The following is a 22,158-nucleotide window of genomic DNA, read 5'->3' on the forward strand; positions in this document are numbered from 1 at the left end:
ATTTGGGCATAGCTTTCAGTGGAATTGTAGCCTCATGGTGCAGTTAAGATTGTTGGCTACTGGCGAGGTCTTCTTGATGGGGAGGGCCTTAATTATGATGTAGAACATTGTGTAGAGAAGGTGAGTTGGGAGTGAAAGCCTGTGAAAAACGAACCAGTGTGGCAGCACTGTGAGTGTGATTGTATTGAGAAGAGCGTGTGATTATGCAAGCTGCCACATGAAGTCCTTTTAAAGGAGGTATAGAGGACCCAAGAGGAATGTGTTGCCTTATTCTATGGGCGTGATGAGTCTTGCTGTCAGGATCTCCTGTGGGTCTTGTGCAGAGGTAGCACAAACTCTTACCTCCCCGTAAGGTCTTGGCACCTGCACTTTAATTATAAACAGGGAACCGTCCACAACCTGCCCAGGAAAGAGTGTTAGGGTTCACTGGATTGCCATTGCTGAAAGAATTGAGGCATAGGAACGCGACACAGGACAGGAACGCACCAATATGAAGTGTCGGCAGAATAAGAGTCATCCAAATGGGCTCTGCAAGCAGTACCCTTGATTAGGCCTTTCGTGATTCAATGCACCTGCATAGTGGGCTAGAAGCTGAGAAGGGCTGAACTGTTGCAAAAGTAATTGACTTAATGGAAATGTATGAACAACAGAAATTAGATTAAAGTTCACCTGAGTCACCAAGCGATTCACCAAGCAGAAGTTGGTGTAGATGGGTAACAAACTACTGTTGCCCATCAATGCTGACTCTTATCTGACCACAGAGGGTGAAATAATACCCCAATCGTGAGAGAGAAGCACGGGTGGTTGCTGCTCATACTGGCCAGGTCACGGTCACAGTCTCCCTTGTTAGTATTAGCACTCTAGTACTACTGATTGTTGCTGGACATAAGTGTAACACTCAAACTGCACAGCATTTCCTTTATTGTATCACATTGGGCGCGTTATCCATGTATGTACGTGGAAATTCCAGGCTGAATGCACTGCTTTATTGATAACTTTTGAGTTACTTAAAATGTGTCCCAAAAAGACTAACTATAAGACCATGACATTTGTTGGGACACAAATGCGTGGTTCAAGAATATTTTTTGAAATATATTTGATGTATTAGACACATTGCATGAAGGTAAGTAACTTAAGTTATCAACAGAGTGGTGCATTCAACCAGAAAGTTCTATTTACGTCCTTAACTTTATGTGATCCCTACGCATTTTTTACTGTACATCACCAAAAATGCATAGGTTTTTGTTTTATCCCATTTCACTGCATATATATGCGGCGGAGACCCTGTGTAACCTTCCCCCCCATAACCACTCACATTTATTATTAACTTTACCCACCCCTATATATATGTATATATATATATTGAAATGGGGCTGTGGAAATTGAACATTTTGGGGTGCGCAGTGATGGGGTGATGCCCTTTATGACACACAGTTTGAGTACAATGTTCTGGTTTAACGTGTGTGCAGCCTATTTTTGGGACCTCTGCTTAAAATTACCATATTTGCTAGTATTTATTTTTGAATGTGTGGGGGTTAATATTTGTTTGGTGCACATTATTAGGTTGACATTGTTGGATTATCCATGGATAGATGTAACAGTGGTGGCTGTGCATCTGGGGGCAAAGTCACTGCCCCCTTGTAAAGAGATATAAGTTTGGATTACAATTCAAAACTCAACGTTACTAGCAAGAAGTGCGTTAATGCTACAACCAGAGACAGTCAGGGACATGCAACTAGCAAGATGCAGCTGATTGCAGTGCAATGCTTGTGGTTCATGTAGGGGCAGGTCCTGTGCAAAAACATGTTTCTTTTTCTGAACAGTGCCCAAAGGGCAAGACAAAGATAGCATAAGTTTGTTCTTTGGAGGCCGGCAGGGTATAAGAGGTCTGGAATGTCTGCCTCTCAACTTTTACGCAAACAACATAGCCCCAGACTGACATCGGTTTTGGGCGTGTGTACCGCCTCATACTTGCCAACCCTACTGATTTAGGCAGTAGGGGGGCAACTGCTTTTTAAACAGTCCTACTGCCTACAGATTTGGGTGACGGATCCTACTGCTTTTTCTAGTGGCAGTTAATTTATATGACTCTAAGACATTTAATCTGTCTGTGCGGTGGGTGGATTAGTGATACATTTGAGCGATGGGCTCAGATCAATCCACTGACCCGACAGCTACATGACTCTGCCCTGCCCCCTTGCAGGGACTGTCACGATCCAAGCTAACCCCAAAGCTCAAGGAAGGACCTGGGCCGAGAAACTGGCTGCCTGGCACAGACACAGGCTGTTTTCCTGTGTAGCCCCATCCAAGATGGACCCCGGGACTAGACCAGTCAACATTATTCAACATGGCCTCTAGAGGGCCATTGTACAAGTTTCCATGGTGGTCTAGTGCGCTGGGTGGGCCCAGGGCTATATAAACCCCGCCCTGGGCCACACCCAGTGCTTAGCGTTTTCTCCGGCTGCCAGCGTGACGCTTGCCTGCTTCAGAGTTCCTTCGTTCTGCACTATGGGTCAAGATACCGGAAAATCCTGCTCTGCACTACGGGTCAAGACCAGCTCATCGCTACATGAGACCAGCTTGCACAGCGCGGTAAACTCAGGAATCTTCACGACGTGAGACGTTCCATTGCAACTACTTACCGGATTGCGTGTGGACCGCAGACTCCTTCTGGCTCAGTTTCATCGTCAGCGGTGGAGTTATCAGCGCCTCCGCGTACCTGAAAAGAAAACACAAGACACGAGGGTAAGCAGAGATTAGTCCGCATTCTCAACCCGCACCCCCACCCGCATCACTTACCTGGATAACTGTACTCGGAGAACTTGCTGCGAGCATCCACGCCGACCTTCTTGGTTTACCGCATCTGGGGAAGAAATCAGAAAGAGTGTTAGGAACTTGAACATTTAACTATTATTACGAAGAGTGCTTATATTAACATAAGAGTAACGCAAGGGTTGTTTAAGGAGTGTCGCAGCAGGTCTGGACATTCCAGTGACTCAGTGAAGCAACTCACCATCCACCTACCTCAGTGAAGGAACTGGGGAGCAAAAGTGAAGGCTCGAAGTTAACCAATAGAACTGACCAGTACCGGTACAAGCCCGGTGAGGAAACTGGGTAGCACCACAACCTAGTGACACTACAACTGGAGAGACATTTGGTGCAAGAAGCCAGGAGGCGCAACATAGACACGTTCCAGAATCCAGTCTTCTCCTGCCTCTCTGACCACTGGGTTATTTACCCTGCAGTGAGCAGAGGGGAGGGAGTGTTTTGGGTAACATCAGGAGGCGTTCACAGACCGGGCCTGCACTCGCCAACAGACCGGACCAGGCACTCCTGCAAGGCCCAGAGGTAAGCGTTACAGGGACAGACCTTGGGTGAACCACTAGTGAAGGCAAGTGGCAGAGCGTACCACCATCACACAGCATCTGCCTATCAGACTGAGGAGGGTATCAGTCTCCATGTTGTTCAGTGTTCGACCTCCACTGCAGTAATAAATATGTACTACCCGGGCTGATGCTACAGAGGAGTGGCAGACCTTGCCTACCAGCTCTGTGCGATTACCTTCTGTGAAGGTGGGTAATTAAATGTAGTGTTAACTTACCATTCAAAATTATACATTTTAAGCATTTCAACATCTCTCCATGTTGTGCTGTTTGATGGGTTGTACATTCTAGAATGCTATAGTGGTGACAGCAATGTATGGTTTGTAATTTCCTGTGATGTCCTTATGCACCAACTCCTCAAGAAGCTGTCTGCTGATCCTACCTGCCCGGCAAACTATTGCCCAATCTCCATCACCCCTTTCCTGGGCAAACTCCTGTACAAGCTGGCTCTCCACACTGAATCTTTTGGTTGTCTCCATGACCATCAGTCTGGTTCTAGAGCTGCAGAGGCACGGAAACTGCTCCCCTGAACATCCGTGAAGACCTGCTCTCCACCCTTGATTCCAGCATTCCTTATGTCCTAATCCTCCTTGATCTTTCCTCTACTTTCTACACAGTCAACCAAGCCATCCTGATCAATCAACTATGTGAAAACCTGTGCATCACGGATCAGGCCGTGGAGTGGCTGACCTCCTTCCTCATGGACTGCCCCTCCAGGTCCAACTTGGTCCCTTTATATCTGCCACCTCTCTCACTACCTGTGGCGTTCCCCAGGGCCCTATCCTCTCACACGGGATTTTCAACCTCTCCTTGGCCCCATTGGCCCACCTGATCTTGACAGTCTCCTCTAACCTTCAGTGTTATGCGGTTGACACTCAGCTTTCCTTCAGGATTCTCTCCTCTCTCACTCATTCCTGACTGTCTATCCGCGATTCAGGATTGGTGTGCCTCCAGCGATCTCTGCCTTAATGCCAGTAAGACGGAGATCATTCTCATTGGGACACCTGCCCCGGCTTTCCCTCTCTGTCTGGTCGCCCACCTTGGGCCCTCTTCCTTCACCTTCCTTCGAGGGGAAAAAAACCTCTTTCTCTCCTCACATCTCGGATTTCGCCAAGAAGTCCCACTACCAGCTGCTCCTCCTCAAAGGGACTCTTCCCTTTCTCACTTTCCCCAGAGGCTCACTGTCTCCAGAGCCCTGTTTCACACTAGGCTGGCCTACTGCAACAACCTCTTTCTCAATCTGCTTTCCTCTACTCTCCGCCCTCTGCAACTAATCCAGAACAGGACTGAGAGACTTATCCTTGGCCTCAAACTGAGGGATTGTATCTTCCCAGCCCTGAAATCTATCTACTTACTCCCTGTGGCTGCACGGATCAAGTTCAAGGCCCTTTGCATTGTCCACAAGGCTTTCTGTGGCCGGGGTCCACACTACATCCAACGCTCTCTTCCAAAATACCTTCCTTCTCGAGCCCCCCCCCCCCCCCGATACCTCCAACTCTCGAAGGGTTAGATGCTTCTCCAGACAGAGAGTGGGGGGGTAGATCTCTCTCCTTTGCAGGTGCCTCTCTCTGGAGTGGCCTTCCTTCCCCTTTCAAACTTGAGCGGACCACCTGAAGTTCAGAAGCAGCTCAAAACTTTCCTCTTCTCCTCTGCTTTCTCTCTCTCTCTGTCCTTCCCCTGCTGACATACGTGACCTACCAGTCTGCTGTACCGAATGGTTGTTTGGCTACCCTCAGAGTCTCACCTAGTCCAGGCTCTTTCTTGATCAGTCACCCTTGCACTGCCTCCAGGCCTACCACGCACAAAGGGGCTGTAACTGTAACCCTACAGTCCCTTGTTCTCCTTGCACTACACAGAGCCACGCTGCACCCACTCAGAGCATTACTGCCCTGTTTTCCCCTCCCCTCTTCCTTGCACTCCCCCTCCAATTTATCATTCTTGCACAATCCGAATGACACAAGGCCTAGTAAGATTGTCTGTCTTGTTCTCCCTCTATCTCCCCCACCCCCTTGTCTTGTTGTACCTAGAAACACTTATGTACAGGCCTGTTATAAATGACTTGTATCATATCATTTTATCACAGATGTCCAGAAAAATATACAATGCCACAGTAAAAAACGGCTAGACTGGAAGCACCCAAATGCCAGTCTAGCCAGCTAATTATACTTTACAGGTCTGCTTTATCAGAAATGCTCAGTTAAAAAAAGTCATACCAAAATTAGGAATGACTAGACTGGCTGCACCAAAATGCCTCTATAGGCACTAATAGCACATATCATGCCTGCTTAGCCTGGATATGGACAACCATTATGATTTATCGCACAATCCCGACCCACACACATCTCCTCTCTCTCCCACCTCCTACCCCATCCTCCAAAATCAGCTCATTGGCCCAGAATTACCTTGCGTGTGTATGAGGCACGTTGCCTCATACACAAGTATTGCCTCATACACAAGTACAGGGGCGAGGAAGAATAGGGCTAGGAGTAATGACGATTACCAATAAGTAATCAAGGCATTAAACACAAGTAATGGCGTAACACCATTGAGTTGACTAGGCTTCAGCACCCCTCCACCCTGAAAGGTTGGGCTATGTTCACTCAACGTAACTGACCTTCAGAGCAGTTGCCGGACAGAACAGGACACAGATGTTAATCGGCACCTCTGTTTCACTGTTAACAAGGGGCCAGCAATTACTAACGGAAAGCATTTCACTGTTAGTACCTGCATTCAAATGCCACATTTTTTAGGCAATTTAAATCGTGATGTGGGTTTAGTACTTGGAATTGGATGGGTAGAGAGGGGACAGGAGACCCCTCATTCTTACAGCAGTCCATAAATTGGTGCGTTCAGACTTAAAGGAGAGAGTTAACTGCGTGTAACATTGAAGCTGCACTAGAATAGTCTCATTAAAATGCGTAAAGAAGTTTGATGTCCCCACACCAATACGTTTGCCCCTTCCCCACCGAAGTTAGCGCCTCTCCCAACATTTGAAGGATTAGCCCCCGACCCGAAATGTAGGTTTTGTTGCACCCCTGAACACAAGCACACACCATTCACCATATACACACACCCACACCCAGCTACCCGTACATTTAAGTGTGCACCCTTTCACCATACACTCACACAGGCAGCCACCTACACGTTTAAGTGTACAACCTTTCATAATTCACTCAGACACGCACACGTTATGGGGTTGAGGGGAACCCGATTACTTCAAAAAGAAATCGTTTATTTTTTAAGTCACTCTGACTCCAAAAAGAAATTATTTCCATTAAGGACCGATCCATAATGGGGAGGGGGACTGTATGGTTACAGATACAGACCCTAGTGCAAGGGATTGCCGGAGGCAGTGCGGGTGGGTGGCAGAGTGAGCAGGTACCTGGCACGAAAGTAATAGGGAAAACCAGGTGCACGAGACCAAGCATATTGGTAGGGGAGAGGAGGAGCGAAGGCAGAAGCAAAGAGGAAGGTCTTGAGGTTCTTCAAGGAACCGGAGATGGTTCTCCTCAAGTTTGAGTGGCAGCGAGGCTGTTCCAGAAGGAGGCCCCAGCCGAAGACCGAGATCTTCCCTCAGCTCGTTTCTTTGAAAAACTACTAACACTGAGGGAGTTAGAGGTGGATGCACGAAGAGCACGAGAGGGATGGCATTTACGGTGGGACAGCTGAAGGTATTTTGGAGCCAGGCCCCAGTAAGCTTTGTGGACAATGCAAAGGGTTTAGAAAGTAATGTAGTCGTTGTTTAAGATGGGTACCGGCATGAGAGGGATTCGAAGGAGAGGTTTGTGGGGGCCGGAATTACCATGCAGGGCCAGTTGATCTTATGGATGACCGTCAACCCACCTCCAGTTTTTCCCCTGCATCCATAATGTTGGAATTGCTGCATGGGAATAGGATACTGCAGCAGAGAGGTAGGACGACATCTAAGGCGGAGTGAGGTGTAAACCATGTTTCGGTAATTAAAAGGACATGGTGATCATTGTTGGATATGAGTTTGTAGAGTTTGGCGTGTGTTACCCCTCATAACAAGGCAGATGCAAATAGGTGCGTGTTGCAGGGATATTGACTAGGTTCACTGGGGTAGCTTGCCGGGCCTACTTTGGGTGTTCGCTGTGGCATCCCAGGAGAGAATGGTATTGGTTGCAGCAAATTAAGACACATTGCAATGTGTATCTGCTATAAGGTGGGCACAGCAAATGGTCTTTGGCCCTTTCCTGTCCGTAACAGGATCTACCCTTTCCTTCGTCTGCCTTTTGCTTCAGATGCTCGGATGAGAGACTCCCTATGATCTAACAGTTAAGAATGGAAAGGGATGGGTTAGGAAGGTGAGTGGGGCAAGGTTCTTGTGACTTAGATCAACTGCGCTACCGTTGTCACGCCAGCTGTAAGGAACTCATGGTGGCAACAGTAAAGACACACACAAGTGATCACAGTTCAAGGGTGTTTATTAAACTGTATAAATGGGTGAGAAAAACGCCTACTCAAAACCTAAATCTAAGATGGGTGCAAGCTACAACCATCAAATTATAAGGCAGTCCTTGTGGCGTTTTGTCAAATAAAAAGGGTTTATACTTGGGGTTGCAAACAGCTCTGAATTATTAAGCAAATCATCCCAAAGGAGGAGTCCGGGGGTGGGAACAGTTAACACTGGTAACGCCATCCATAAGGATGCCAGCATGGCCCAGATGATAAACTAGTAGGTTCTGACTGATGCAATTGCACCCTAAATCTCCAACACCATCCCTTTTGCCTCTCAACAGCCACTATCTACCAGATTTCACAAACACAAAGAACATTATTCATTATTGGATATTACTTTATCATCCATTTTTGCAACATTTTTAGAGCTGCAAGTTAGTACCCCCTCCATTTCCCAACCCAGCTTCTTGACAGTAACTGTGCCAAAATTGTTAGGGATGTTTTCCTTACGCCCTGTGGTTGGTGTCCTTGGGTGTATCTTCCTGACTTGGGTACATTCCCTCAAGCTCACCAGTTTCTCTTAAGTTATAGTTGTGACGGAGCAGTCAAGCCCTAACTAGGGATTAGACTGTACATAATCGTTAACCAAATTATTTGCGCTCGCCCATTAAATTTAACTGAAACATTTTTGTTACTGTTAAGTCTCATTTGAAATAAATACATGTTTCCATTCAATTGAATGGGTGAGCGTAATTAATTTTGTTAACAAACGATGATATAGGTTTAGGGCAAGGCCTGTGTTAACCTATGTTGCAGCAAAATATCCCCCCCCGCCCCCACTTACTGGGTGAACCATAATTAAGAGGTGGTGTAGGGTGGTTCTCATGTACACGTTCTGTTATTACCATATAAGAGAATGTACTCGCACCTTATTTATATAAAAATATACTCTTTATTTAAGAAAAGACAAAGGGAAAAAGCAATACACTCACAGGTAACAAACTTTGTACTACAGAAGATGCCACAATGTATCGTGGAAGTAACAGTTGTAAGTAAGAGTTCTTTAGAGTCCCTACTAGAAAGAATAAGGCAGTAACAGGTATGTAAAGACCAAGAGGGGCCGGTAATGCAGATTCAGTCTTTGGCAGGAAAGTGTTACTGGTGTATGAAAGTGCCCTAGCAGCTGTTGCTAAGGTTCTATTGGAGGGACGCCCTTGAGGGACCCTTGAAGACGAAGAGGCCCAGAGATGAAACCACATACATAAGAAAAGATTTTCCAGCAGCATCAGAGTCGGGAGCGCAATTCCCTGGGAACGAAAAATCAGTTCTGCAGGATGCAGGTGCTGGTTTCCAACGGGAATTGCTGTGTATTTTGTTCCACAAGACACACCAGTTCAGGAGAGACACCAAGACCGAAAGAGTGATTATTGTCCATTCAAAGTTTTCCACGTCCGGAGTCTGAGCGAGAAGAGTGGAAAAGTGACTGCTGCAGTCTGCTACATTCTCCTCTGGCACAAGACTCGGCTTCTGAAGATGGAGTTGGTTTTGAGCGATCCCCAAAGAACAAATGCCGAAGAAAGGTTAAAGGTGCACCGAAGAGGAGCTAGCCATGGTACAGTGACTCGAAGGAGAGTACAATGTTGCAAGATCAAGGCAGCACTGGCCTCTGGAGCATCCCGGGTGAGAGAGCCTGTACCAGAGCGCTTCCCTAAATCGTCGGATGCAGATTATCTGTTTGGTGTGGCACATAGTCTTGGGATACCTGGTAGCGAAGAGCTTCTCGGGCCAGCGATGAAGACAGTCCAAAGCTTCTGGGAGACTATTTAGAGCAAAAGCTGCGAACCAGTTGCCTGCACCGGACCAGAGGAAAGGAGCACTGCTGTTGGTTACTTCTGTGGTCCTGGAGAGGCAGAGCTTCACCGTATGATTCTTTAGAGAACGCTGAGGCCGAGCTTTGGGCCTTCCTCTATCCTCCAGCAGCAGGTCTTCCAGAGTGCAGGTTCAGAGGTCCTGCTGATCACAAGGTAAGTGTGCAAGCGCTCTAATTTTAACCCCCTTCAGAAGTAGTGAGTGAACACAGCACCCTATCGCACACAAAGTATCATTCAAACAGAGGAGTGGCCGTAATCCTCCAAGCACACTCCTGCACACAGCACGGGCTCTCACAAAAAGAGAGAATCAACTTAATCCTAAATGGGCATTAGAACTGCTGTAAGGCTGTTCAAAGCATCCAGTCCTGGTATACACACCCTCTAGCATACTATGAGGAATCCACAGAATTCGTCCCTTCTCCTCAAAGAGGAGCCATCCCCTTTGGAACTAAGTGAGCCCGTTATGCAAGATCCTCCTTAGGGGACAGGGCAAGCGGCATCTCAGTGAGGGGTGATACCCCCTGCACTCAATTGTCCTACGGGACAATGAAGCCCCCAGTAATGGTATGACTACTAAATCTTCCCGTGAGACAGAATCCCCTTTGTTTATGGATTATATGCAAGATGAACCATGTTATATTATAGAGGGCCCTTTATCTGGGAAAGGCTTTGCTGCTGAACCCACTCTGCTAACCTCTGTACAGGAGACCGAGACCCAATCCAGGTTCCTCTCTTGTTTCTCAGGAGAACTGAAAAAGACGCACAATCGTACCTACAATGGAGGAGTGAGCCCAAGCCAGCCAGCGGACAGTTGGGGGTCAACACGGTGGAGCTCGGGGGAGTTGATGGGGTTGAGGGCCGTCCCCAGAAGCGGGAGTCCAACTGCCAGAGACATGACACACCTGCGATCCCGAGCCAAGGCGCAGGGATGAGGATTTGCTGCAAGAGAGCAGACTACCTCAAAGACGGGGCTCCGCAGTCACCAGAGTCACCGCATCCTCCAATGAGCAGCATCGCCAACACTTGGGTTACGCGGCCAGGACAGACAAGGGGGTGGAGGGCAGTGGTACTCTGAACCACTTCGCAAGAGGGTGCGAACACAAAACCAATGTGGTGGAATAGCCCACAAGAAGCTGAGAGTCTCAGGACCCCTAGAGGGGGTGAGAACATTGCAGCAATCACGCATCAAATAAGGCTGACTAGCCAACGAGGGGCTGATGAAACCAGTACCTATGGAGGGGTGAGAACATTATAAACCACACACGGCCAACGAGACTAAATAGTCGACGAGATACTGGGAGCCAGGACACCTGAAGTGGGTGAGGACACTGTACTACACCTACGACCAGATAGGCCGGATATCTCATGCAGGGCTAACAGAGACAAGAAAGAGTGATAGATCCCAGAGGTTCAACTCTCAAGTGACTGAATTACAGGAACACATTTTGTAATTGGAGACCGAACCTTACACGCTTAGCAGACGCCAGTGTCGTGCGAAACATAGAACTGTTTTTTTAACTTAATCTATAGGCTGAGGCTTGAGCCAAGAAGAGGAGAGCACTGAAACTACAAGTGGGTGGGGGTCAAGCGCCAGCCCTCCCATACCAAGAGATGCGTAGAATTCTTCCATATGCCACTGTGTGTTCCTTTGTTAGTGGTAGGGCAGGCAATATGACCGATTAGGTTTAGGAGGGAAGACGAATGTTATTTTTAAAAGCCATCCCGACAAGCACCATGTTTGTTCTCTTTTAGAATAGGGACCCACCATCACTAAAAGTAGGGAAAGGATAGGCATTCCTTTCCTTTAATAAACTTGAAGTTTGTTTGTTTCTTTGTTTATTATTTATAAAGCGCTCCGGACCAGGAGGTAACTGGGCGCATTGCAAGACAGCTAGGGATACATATTCAAAAGTAGGTGCATGTAGTGCATGAAGTAATTGAAGCATGTCTTCTTGCCCGTCTCCTATGTCTGACCTATCACAATACACAAAGAGGGACAAGGGCTAGGCATATCTATTGTCATTGAAGCAAACAAAGGGCCGGGAGGATAGGTCTGGGGCAACGTGTGTCTTGGAAGCAAGACCACGTGGAGCGACACAGGTTCGAATCCCGTCCCGCGCTAATAGACTGGTCTGCAGTATTAATTAAAGCGATCCTCAATCTTAATGAATGGAAGTGGGGGTCAAAAAGAAACCAGCTAGGTAAAATAGATGCCAGCAAATGGAATTATTTTACACGGGCAAATGAGCTACCACCAGTCTAGCCACATGACTAACAAGGAGTTAGGACTTCATTTATTATTATAAGGTTTTCAGCCACAGGTATTTTAAATGATGGGCTTTGTTACTAATGTGTAATGATTTATTCTTGTTTGTCATTTAGTTTTTGTCTATCCATTGTTGCTGCATGATGTAGTGAACTGCTGTAGCAAGTTCAGTAAATGCTTTATACAGATTTTAAATGGGTGAATAGAAATATATCTGCCATAAACTGAATTTGGAACTGTATGTCAATTTTTCCGTTGCATGTGCTTTTTTAAAATCTGTGCAAACCTGCCGGACTGCATTCATTATGAAAAATATGAACTATCTGGCGCTGCTTTTGCGTATTTCTATTTGTGGTGCATCCATCAGAACAAAAGTGAACTTACAAAATATTCAGAGTGGTGGCAAACCCTTGAAGTTATTTTTGCAGTGCGGATCTGATTACAAATGTGTTCCCTCTGCTGATGCCTGCAGGTTGTTTTGCAGACACCTGCAAATTATCATATAATATCATATATCTCTTATCATATAAGTGTTCAGTAATGAAGATTCCACCAAAACTGAAGCAAATTCCTAGAATTTTGCTACTGGGCTATTTTCTTTTTCCTTCTTTGTAATTTTTTTTTTTTTAAAGGGCATATTCTTTCACAGGTCCGGTTGACTTCTATTTATAAGTGTTAGGGGGATTTTTCTTTTTCCAGAGCACTCCGGTGAAGGGTGTGAAGTTTTATCCTAACGAGGAAAACAGGTAGTCCAATAAGTTAGATGAAAACGCACTCAATTGGTGACATGGCACAGCGGTTGGGCTTCACTCCTTACAAGGTGATTAGGTACCAAAGTAAATTAATCCCAGACACATACACAACAGAATACACCCCTTAATATACAGTAAAAAGATATATACATTTATTTAGCATTCCATTATGATAAAAAAGAAAATCGGCACACTGGTGTAGCAGAAAGTGCAGCCAGCCAGTGGGGACACCAGAGATGCTGCCCAAGAAGAATTTCAGCCTAGGGTTCGAGAACCAGCAGGCCAGGAAGACGTAGTTGGAGCACAGAGCACTCCAAGCAACAGGAAATAATGGTGAATGGGGGGCACCTCAAAAACTCCACTGTTTCCCGACCCATGTTAATCCGCAGGAAAAATTAACTCGAAAGAACAGGACACCAGGGGCAAGTACTCGTATCTCTGGATCAGATGAAATTGTCCAGGACACCTTGGAGGGTGATCTGAGGCAGAAGCGTCAACATCAACAAGGACTGCGATGGGTGCACGGAAGAACACAACTAACATTCCATGACAGCCCAGATGGACAGGTGTGGGCAGCCAGCCAGCATGAAACTGCCAGTGATGGGGAGGCATTGCAAGCATGGAAATGAGCCAGGCAGCAGCAAGCCACTTGGTTTCGAGGCCAAGACTGGCCACCTTGAGGTGCTTGAGCCAGAAGGGTTTGCCAGGGCGCAGCACAGCAAAAGTAAGGAAATTGTCCTACGAAGGAACAGCAAGTTCAGCCAGCTTGGAGAATGGCAAGAAGCTTAGGAAGAGCCCAGGATGAGATTCCACCAGCAGAAAGGGACAAGGGAGCCAGGGTGCAACTATTATGGCACTACCATGGTCCACAGAAGCACCCCACCTTCACCTCCAGCATTCCAAGAAATAAAATGCAGATCTGAAGCATGCACAGGATCTCCCACTGATAATACATTGACCCAGGGGGTGGTCTAGCCAGCCCTCCAGGGACACACCGGTTTTGGTGGCCAGCACAATAACTCACTGACAGTAAATGTAGATTTGGAGGTCTACAGAAATTAAATAAAAACTAGACCCGTTTAAACTAAAACAGATTGTGTCTTTGTAGGCTCAGTATGACCCTGTGTCAGCAAAACAGTCATAAACAAAGGTATGGCCAAAACAAAGAGGCCAGGAGCAAGATGTAAAAAATGTATTCTTACTGTGATGAATCTAGCCATGTCATCACTGCCTGCCCGGGGCAAGTCTCCTTGTGTGGCCAGGGAAAGGCCGCACCTGCCTGATCCGGACACTGGGGGTGGCTATCTGAAGGAGGACCACATGACAACCCTCATGTGAGTGAAGTGGGCTTGCTAGTTGGAACAAGGTATTCCCCTTTAGCCTTAGAGCCTGACAACACCCCCGTAACTCCCCAATCCTCCATGGCACATTGTAATGTTAGACAAGAACATCCGGTCTTGACTAATAGCAAAGTTCTTTTATATCCTTATTTGAAAATGTCTGACACTACTGAGGCAAGGTGGAAGACTAGAGTGATGATGATTGCTGAGGCTGAGAAGCAAGAGACACGCTCTAGTTGTTGGGAGAATTTCATGGGTGCCGGGACATTCCAAAGCACCAAGTGTCGGGAGTGATGGAGTCACACTACTCCTGATGTGGGAAATCCAATGGAAACCAGCTTTAGCATGGAACAAGGAAAGCTCCTAGTGGCGCCATCAGAAGAGCTTTGTAGCGGGAGGTACGAGGCATCGTTGGAACCAGAGAGCCAATGAGATGCCTTTCAGACAAAGAAGCAATCCGCTCGGAGAACCGAGGAACGTGAACGACACTGAAGCTCCTGAGTGAAGCCGGTAAGCCCATAGACGGAGGTTGGGCTCCGGGGTGCTTAGTGGATGTATGGTGTAGCGTTAAAACTAGATTGTATGAACTTGGTGAGCCCAAACAGGGGAGCTGGGATGCATCTGCCTCCTCCCTCTCTGGTCCTGGGAAAGTGAAAGCAGCACTGATCTGAAAGGCTTCTGGGGATTGTAGTTCTAAGACTGCTGCATGGGAACAGCCAGGGAATGGGAACTGCCACAAGGTGCATTATGTTATATGTAGTTTGTGAAATTAAATAAGGAAGTTCCAAAGTCCAACAAACAAAGTAAAGACAAAAATATGAATAGGTGTTTTCCAGGGAGGATTATGGAGATAAATGAGTGCCAAATAGTCCACGATGGGTGACATTTGGTGCTCCAGTGGCAGTCATGACAACCATTTACTTTTATTGAGGCAATGAAACCCCTCTTTGAGTTGAGGCAAAATAGGATTTTCTCCAAACCCCCTTTTTACTTTGGTTAATAAAAGTATTTTCCAGTCACCATGACACCCCTGTGTCTGTGTCTTGCTAATGATTCCTTACAGTACCCTATGGCTAGCATATAGGTGCATTGGCCTACTAATTTGATACATTACTACACACCTGGTGTAGCACAAACTAAATCACAGTGGCAACCATTCTAATTCACAGCACACTTTCATGGTGAAAGAATCATCCAAGCTTAAAAGCACTCTGCTCTGCTAGCCATATGGGCTACTAAGGGGACCACATCAGAAGCAAAGGTTACATTGGCAGGGAGACATCAGTAGAAGCCCTTCTGGCACAATAGAAAAGTAAATAAAAACAGAGGAGTCATCAAAAAAGATGAAGCGAGACGAAACCCAAAAATGAAATTCTGCCCTAACAATCAGCAAAAGTGTTTTTTTTTTCCACACATGGGCATACTGGGGAGTTGGCAACAGAAGAGAGTCCAGAAAATGTCTACAGGTAAGTACATGTGCTCAACTTGCACGGTGGTATTAAACATCCATGTGAGTCTTTTTGGCTTCTATCATGGCGAGGGTAAAGCCATTGCAGCTAGAGAAGGGTGACATTCTTGATGAGAAATTAAAACCAATACTTCATTAAGAGAAACTAAGCATGGAAGAGTTCTCCCTTTGTAAGTTGGATAGAACAAAGAAAAACGTAATGATAACGTGTCGTTCAACTACATCTAGTTTTGAAGGACCTTGTATGCATTGGAATTATTGCTATTTATATTTAAACTTGTGTTTTGTTTTGGGATCATTTAATATTAATGCCGCCCAGGCTACTACAAATCCAAACAGATGTGGTGCTTAATATGCAGACCTCCTTTAAAAAATGGAACTTTGGTAGTGAAATCGTTAAGAAGAATGCGCTGACTGAATTATTCTTTTTTTCTAGGATCCTGGCTGACATGAAGCCCAGGCTGCCTTGGGATACTCAAGAGAAACTTATGTATCTTTGTTCCATCTACGCCCAAGGTGGCGAGTGCTTCTCTAGCTCTGAAGCATTGACTGAGTACAGAGAGCAACCAATCTACACAGTAGAGAGCTTGCAATGGAAAACCAGACACAATCCCTCTACCAAAAATCAAAGAGCAAAGTCTGAAAATGTTGATCTACAAGACAGTCAAGAAGACGAAGCAATGGATGAACAGACAAATTCAGAGGAATATGTCCAAATAGTTACTGCCGAAGATATTGCTGAGAAGAGGGCAGCTTTGCAAGGGTCCGCATGGAACATTGACACAGGTAGGAATAACAAAGTAATCAGTTTAAATGTTGTGACCCCTACTCTTGATTTACTTTGACCTGCAACCCATCAGATTTCTTTAAATATGTCTTGCTATGCAGATAACTGCAGCGTGTGTGTGTTCAATCCTATTATCGACCTACTTCAAGTAACTTTCTAATTATTTCCTCTGATAGATTCCTCATCTGAGATCATATCCACAGTATAGCCTATGAAACATTTCCTCCACCAGGGGACGCAGTGCAGCTCTGTCCAACGCCTGCACTCGCCCCCACCAGATGACGTCTGGCCAGTATATAATGAGGACCTGCATCCTGTGACCTTAGTTCCTTTTTTCTGTGCACGCTGTCTGCTTCGGAAACACGTTTTCGGTAAAAATGTTGTCGTCATCCTGCTCTATCCAATGAAGGCTTCGGTTTTCATGCCTTGTGCAGATTGCGGCCGACAGATGTCTGTATCGGATCAGTTCAGGATTTGTGTCTACTGCTTGTTGGGGAGAATTCTCAGAAATGTGCTAATTCCCTTCACCTTATGATCCCCAGCAACTATGCTGGATTTAGAGGACTTGATTTTTTTTTACCTGGAAAGAGTGGGAGCCTTTTTTTTTCCCCACTCTCGTATTTTGATGTGTGTTTTTCATTTCTGTTCTTTGATTATGGAGTTTTAGATAACTCCATAGGCATCATCTTTTCATGTGTGTTACACAGCACCCTCAGTGCAGTGACACAGGGATGTCTTTTAGACTTCCCAAAGGTTTAAATACCTTCTCTGGGATAAACTACTGTTTCCCAGAGAATGTAAAGTGAAATTGACTTTACTAGTCTTTTCCAAATTCATAGACTCGGCACACACCATCTTACAATGGAGTGCTGGAGGGGTTACATAGTATCCCCTGTGTCTAAACACTCATGTAGCAGTCAAATGCTACCCTTTCCTATTGAAAAGGTTGGTGGCAGTAGTTTTACAATGAACTACCATGACTTTTCCCGTCCGCGAACACTGGTAGCTAAAAATCACGGGAGCCATGTTTTTCAAGATGCCCCTTTGTTTAAACGGATCCCAGTCTTCTTTTTTCGCCATTTCTTTTTGGAAAGGTCCTTCTAGTGTTTGTCTCTGCGTGCCAAACCAGGTTTGGTCCCTTTGTTCTTGTGCCTTTGGCGGGCTTCAGGACTGAAGTCTGCCCTTGGTGTCTGGGGTGGGCAGGAAGTGAGGGGGGTGCCCGAAACTCCATGTGCTTGGTCTCCTAGGAGATCCATATGCACTCTGGCTTGATTAGCTGACTGACTGTCCAGCAAGGACAGCCACCCTGCTGGGTGAGTGACAGCTAGGCTGGAATGAAAGGGAGAAAACTGTTTAAAAGGTGAGTCTCGTGCACTGGAAGGCAGAGTCAATCACTGGAACGAAAGAATCTAAGACGAACTGGAAGAGGACGGCTCCTGCAACCACTGGACTGTTGGTTTGCCCGGTGAAGCCCTGCTGCAGGTCCGAATTGCCAAACTCCATTCAACAGAGAAGCTCCTTCAAGGACGGCTTCTTCCTTTGAGTTGGTGGGACCAATCAACTCATAAGACACCTGGATACCAATCCCAAGGCTGGTTAGGTTTAACCAGGGAGAGGGTCACCAGTTCGTGCTCTTGAATCTACAGCTACTGGAACTGAACTGACTCCATATTGTTTGCTTTCTTCGACGATCCCGTGTAGTGCAGGAGTCCCCCGACATCCTCCCTCTTGTCCCCACGACTGAGGCTCAGGAACAGCGAGATCTGCAGAAACTGCCAGGAACCACGACTTCAGCAACATTTCTTTTCTTCATACAAAGGAACTGTGCCAACCCGATTGAGAGAATGCCACTCTCGCGGAGAAAGTTTCTGAAACCTTCCCAACTTGCATGCCTAATCAGCTGTGACCCCACAAATGATTCTTTTTCACCTAAACTACTTCTGAGAACTTTTGCAAAGACTTTACCGTTTTATACCAGAACTGCTCTTTCCTATCCAGAACATTGACTTTGCCTGGCCTACTGACTTGAATTGAACTATTCTGGTGAACTGAAACTATTTGCACTGCCTAGAAAGTATATATAATCTATTCTACTTACTTTTTGTCCTTTTTGCTCACGGCTAAGTTACTGAACTTCCATGTTGCTCCTTTTTCAGGGGAGCTCAAACTGTCTCAAAAACGTAGAGTTTTGTATTGAAATGTATTGGTCTATAATATTAAGTTGTCTTCTTCTAGTGAAATGTTTTATAAATGATTGTTTAAATAAATGAATAAGTGTTTTACCCAGAAACCTTGAGTATAAGACTCTACTTGAACCACTGTGACTGAATGTCCTCTGTGTAACTACTTGTACTGCTCACATTCACTCATGAGATGAGCCTGGCTGCTCAGCTCGCTACCAACAAACTGTGTGTTACAGACTTCTACCAAAGGTTGGTCTTGCTTACACCTGTAGTCCTAATTGTATGTGGTGGTCCAAGAGAGTACTGCATGCAATTCTGCCTAACCCTGCTTGGGCGAGGACCCCGACAACCACGGCTGCAGGTCGTGTCAGTTAATGCATCCGAAGGCCCGACGGGGAAAGGGCATCTAAGATTTTCACCTAAATCCACAAGAATAAAGGAGAATTCACGCAGTCCTAATCGTGGTCACGCGTTGCGGAAAGTCGTTCCACGGAAAGGTCGCCCCACATGGGGGAAAAAAAGAAGAAAAAGCATTGCAAAAGCTGTTGCTGGTCAAGTGGATCCTCGCTTCTACGTCCGTCATCTAAGAAGAACCTCCGTTCTAGGGAATCCCCAGAGAATGCTAATCATTCCTTTTACGACCCATTCCTCCACTCTGGAGCAATGGAAGAACGTTCGCCTAAATATGCTTGAAATGTTTGCCAAGACGCCGGCAACTCCTTCGATCATGTTGAAAGCCTCATCTCTGAGGGGACCCACCGCAAGCGGCAGGGCGCTCCTGCAGTGATTCACTCCAGCACGCCTATGGGCCGAGACCCAAAGAAGGACAAAGTACGCCAGCGTCGTCCGGTTTCGCCTTCGGGCCTCAAAGTCTCAACTTCCATCGACGTTGCTAACCCAGCTGGAGTATGCCCCTCTCCCCATAAAGCCCTTCATGTCAAAGATGTATGCCATCTATGATGAAGAGGGAAAACTGGTGCCTTTTAGTTTGGAACCTTTGGTCTTCAGGGAAGAGAGGGACTTACCGGGGGAGTTTTATGCGGAAGATGAAGATATCCAGGGAAAGGCCTCATATCTCCAGCAGGCCAGTAGTCTAGACACTTCTCCTTAGCTGGACATCCTTCCAGCCCCCAACCCGGTATACCTCAGACATTCTTCCAGAGACTGATGGCTAAGGTGGCTGATGCCCTGGGGCTATCTGCTCCATCCAGGCCTAAGATTCATTTTGAATTGACGAACATCCTGGATGAATGATGCAAATGTGAAACCCTGCTATATCAGTAGAGGGCCCCGTACTGGAGGTGTGGGGTGGGTGGGGGGGAAGGCCCGCAATGGCTACTGCACTTTATAGGGGACTTGCTCGGATCCGGCCTTCTTGTCCACTCACACCTTCCACGAGAGCTTAATTGTACAGGCCGCAACTACAAAATACTCCACCTTCCCTTCCCCCTGACAGGGAGAGTGCGAGACTGAAGGCCTGGCAGAAGATTTTCGCATTGGGTAGCCTTGCTCTCTAATCAATGCCTCCTGTGCCCTGGCAAAATTCTCTTTCATGCTGTCGTCCACATTGGCAAATGTAGCAGATCACATCCCTGAACTATGGTTCAAGACGACAGAGAAGCTTCTCGTCAGATTCTGCAGTCAGGACTGGACACAGCTGATTGTGTTGGCCGATCCATGGCCGGGAGCTACAGTGGTCTGGTGTCCCTCCCAGATGAGGATTGCTGGCTTTGCGCATGATGTTCAAGCTAGGCGTTTGGACATGCTATTTGATGGACAGAACCGGTTTGGGCTAAAACCGATGACACCCTTCAGACATTCCAGCCCTTAAAGGTTACGGTGAAGTCCTTTGGTCTGGCAATCCAATATCCATACACTCCTTTTGCGAGGCGTTGGGGTTTTTGTTCGGCAGCCTCCTATATCCCACACACTTGAGATCAGGCATCCCCAGAAATACTTCAGGGCAGAGGTGGAGCAGCTACAGCCACCGTCCCCTCAGCAACACAAGGTGCAAAACCTCTGAGGTCTTCCCTAAATCCCCTGTGGGAGGGGAGACTGTCCTTTGTCAGCTCGTAAAAGTCCAAGACCACGTCTGATGCTTAGATCTTAAATTTCACCCAACAGGGCTGCTGTCTTGCTTCCGTGCAGCATTCCCCATACGCCACAGACCATAGCCTTCAAATCAGAGCCTTGCCTCTGAATCCCATCATCTTGGAGGAGGTACTTTTGCTTTTCTCAGAGTGCGATAGAAGTGGTATGTGCTCGGAACAAGGCACAGGGTGGTATTCCACCTATTTTCTGGCCCTGAAGGAGGATAGGGTTTGCATCAAATACTGGATGTTATGCTGCTGAATTTGTTCCTGCCCAATAACAAATTGAAGATGGTTACTCTAGCCCAAATACTGCAAATGCTTGACCTGCTGGACTCGTTGGTATCACTGGGTATGTAGGATACGTAATTCGATGTGCCCCCTAAATCGAAATCTCGGGAAGTACCGGAGGTTCATGGTAGGCCAGCATCACTGCTAGTTCTAAGTCCTGCTAGTTCTGAGCTCCCCCGGCCTAGAGTCAGAGCTCCTGATCCATACATCAGTCTATTGCACAGTGTGGGCTTTTCACTGAACTTCAAAAAGTCTCTGATCTTGCATCCAGTCCCTCCGATTTATCGTGGAGGTCTTGGACACTTGCCTGGGCAGGGTAATCCCATATGTTGACCGAAGGGCGAACATCTCTCGGATGTCAATGTCCTCCAATCACAGTGTCTGCCTCTGCCTTTCTGCGGCTACTTGGCCTCATTGCCACCTGCATCTTAGTGGTTCATGAAGTTTGACTGTGCATGAGAATGCTTCAGGGGCTCCTCGGTTGGTCGCCATTTCAGTGCCACATTTGAGACCTCCTACAGGTTTCAACCCGAGTGGCTCAGACCTTGCGTGGTGGGCTGTGAGCCACAACTATCTGAGAGGCACGCTGTTTTGTCAACCCTGCTCCTAGTGACGGTAGTCACTGATGCATCTCTGACAGGTTACTACGCTCACTTGTGGGAACGGACAGTGAGTGGACTCCATTGTAGTCTCTGCAACATATACATTTACTGTAGTTGAGAGCGATCAATCAGGCCCTGGTTGCCTTCCTCCCTTAGGTGAAAAGCAAGACTCTGCTTATCCTGACTGGTAACACAGTGGCCGCCATGCACTACCTCAACAAGAGGGTGGAGTGGGGTCCTTGACGCTATTCAGAGAAGCAATGCAACTGTGATTCTGAGCTCTGGAAAACAAACTGACAGCTGCTCCTCTAGTCTGAAGAGAGAATGTCACAGCGGATGCCTTGAGCAGACAGACTTAGGTCTCCCATGAGTAAGAGCCATGCCAGGAAGTTCTTTTCTACTTCTGGGTGACTCCTTGAGTAGATCTCCTAATTTCCAGTGTGAACAAGAAGTGCGAATTGTTCTGCTCCAGGGGATTTTCTGGTCTTCGAGCTCTGGCGGACGCACTGACAGTCGAATGGACCTTGTTCCTGCTTTCCCACTGATCCCTGACATTCCACTGCTTCTCAGGAGATTGTGCCTGTTCAGGACCACATTGAGTCTGATCACTCCAGACTGACCTTGGAGGATGTGGTACCTGGAATTGCTGCACATGTCTATATTCTCTCACTGGTGCCTCCCAAGGATAGTCCTCTTACCTTATCGG

The 22,158-nt window shown here is 46.8% G+C and overlaps 1 protein-coding gene across 3 annotated transcripts in view; it reads left to right on the top strand.

Annotated features, from left to right (window-relative positions):
* LAS1L (LAS1 like ribosome biogenesis factor) overlaps positions 1–22,158 on the top strand; it is a 948,139-nt gene that overhangs the window by 607,623 nt on the left and 318,358 nt on the right. For all 3 annotated transcript variants that reach the window (XM_069612531.1, XM_069612530.1, XM_069612532.1), the window contains exon 11: positions 15,936–16,285. In XM_069612531.1, the coding sequence (XP_069468632.1) occupies positions 15,936–16,285 (350 nt within the window). The remainder of the gene's footprint in view (positions 1–15,935; positions 16,286–22,158) is intronic.

Source organism: Ambystoma mexicanum, chromosome 5p (assembly GCF_040938575.1).
Source record: "Ambystoma mexicanum isolate Mex_15411 chromosome 5p, UKY_AmexF1_1, whole genome shotgun sequence".
Classification (NCBI taxonomy): Eukaryota; Metazoa; Chordata; class Amphibia; order Caudata; family Ambystomatidae; genus Ambystoma; species Ambystoma mexicanum.